This window comes from Egretta garzetta, unplaced genomic scaffold (genome assembly GCF_000687185.1).
Source record: "Egretta garzetta isolate BGI_Z169 unplaced genomic scaffold, ASM68718v1 scaffold481, whole genome shotgun sequence".
In the NCBI taxonomy this organism is placed as follows: Eukaryota; Metazoa; Chordata; class Aves; order Pelecaniformes; family Ardeidae; genus Egretta; species Egretta garzetta.
The window spans coordinates 626,054-627,755 of NW_009258681.1; the positions used below are offsets into that span (position 1 = coordinate 626,054).

At 59.9% G+C, this 1,702-nt stretch overlaps 1 protein-coding gene across 1 annotated transcript in view; it reads right to left on the reverse strand.

The window, feature by feature from the left end:
* The window catches only part of TACC1 (transforming acidic coiled-coil containing protein 1), a gene marked incomplete at its 5' end in the record, with an annotated part of 21,650 nt that overhangs the window by 7,585 nt on the left and 12,363 nt on the right, over positions 1-1,702 (reverse strand). Inside the window, one exon of the mRNA XM_035888693.1 lies at positions 1,206-1,404. Coding sequence (XP_035744586.1) covers positions 1,206-1,404 — 199 coding nt within the window. The remainder of the gene's footprint in view (positions 1-1,205; positions 1,405-1,702) is intronic.

Sequence of the window (1,702 nt, forward strand, 5' to 3'; positions counted from 1 at the left end):
GCATCCCTGGGGTGAAGCCCAGCTGCTCAGGCCACTCCGAATAGCAGAAGCCTCAGCCCACGCCAACTGGGCCCAGCACCCTCCAAAGGAGCTGCCACATGGCCCCTGCTATTCTTAACAGCAGCGGAGGGAAAATCAAGCCCATCTCCTCCCGCCCGCAACGCCGTCTCGCATAGCGTGGGAGATGATTTACGAACCTCACCCAAACAACTGCAGACGTGACTGGCGATTCAAGCGTTAACCGGGCAGAGAGAAGCAGCTCTGCCAGAGCCCCACGTAATTCTTGTGACTGCAGATTTCCTAGCGTTTCCCCCCATTTATCCCCGCGCCCTGGTCAGCGGCTGCTCGCCACAGCTCACAGCACCATGCCCACAGCCAGCACACAGCCTGTGCACCCCTGCCTGGCCCTCTGAGATGAGCAGCAATAAATAAAGCCTCCCAGCCTCTCCGCTGACTCCGATTTTTCCTCCCTTTGGAGACAAAGGGCTGTTTTCCTCTCCCCAGAGCCTGCAGCTCTGCACAGCATCCAGCAATGATTAATGGGTCCCCGCGCAGGGGAGAGCTGCAAGCCTCCCGCGAGGTGACTTCTCCAGCTGGCACCTATAACTTTGCTATTGATTAAATGTCATGTTGCCTGGCTTTTAATTATTTTCTAATGGATTGGTCAGCGAGGCTAATTACATAGGAGACTGACAGCAAAACGCCACCGGGAGCGTTAGCGGAGGTCTTCCGTAGCGACACGGACATCTCCATCCACCACGGCCCTCGTGCGGGGACCCCGCGTCCCGGCAGCTCTGCTCCTGGCACAGGCTTGGAGCATCCCAGCTGAGGGGCAAGGGATCGCTGGGCTCGGCCCTCGGCTCGCTGGTGAGCACTGGTTTCAGGAGGGCACTCATGGCACGGCTGCGGGGCAGCGTGTGCCGTGGGCAGGGAGCCTCGCCGGCCCGAGCCACATCCTGCCGCAGCGTCCCGGGGGCCACGGGGAGGGTGCTCTGCACCCAGAGCCTACAGGCAGCCTGGACCGGGATTTTTCCATAACGGGAAGAGCGCAGATAAGCAGTTGGGGGTTTCACTGTAACTCACAGCAGCCTTTAGCCCCAGCAGTGTAAATAAACAGCACCAACCCGTTGCCAGAGGCTGTAGGGATTGCCCGGGTGCACGTGCGGCACGTCTCCGGGGCCAGAGGCAGCAGGGCTGCTCCTTACCTGCCTCCGTGCTGTGCTTCGCCGCCGGCACAGGAACATTTGAGCACTCGAAGTACTCCAGGTCATCCTCGGGCTCACCCTTCTTCTCCAGCCCAGCTGGTTTCTGCGTGGAGGTGGTAGAGGCCAGCTTCTCCTCGTCAGTGGCATGTCCATCCCGATTTGCAATATCTGGGATTTCTGAGATCAACGCTCCTTCATCCTGCAGGATCAAGGCATACGGTTAAGCAGGACTGAGCTAATCCGCGGGGATCAGGCTGCCTGGACAGTCCGTGGAAAGCACGGGAGGCTCAGCTTCCACCGACAAGCTGCCCCCCACCAGCTCCTGGCAGGTTTGGCAGAAGGAAACACATGGTGCCGGGGACAGAAGCGATTAAGGAGCAAAATCCATCAACCCAACCGCTGGGCTTGGTGCTTTGCTCTGGGGACAGGGCTAAGGTACCGCACACACACGGTCCCCAACGAGCCACAGAGCGTGTTTAGTGGCCAGGACCCCCTCC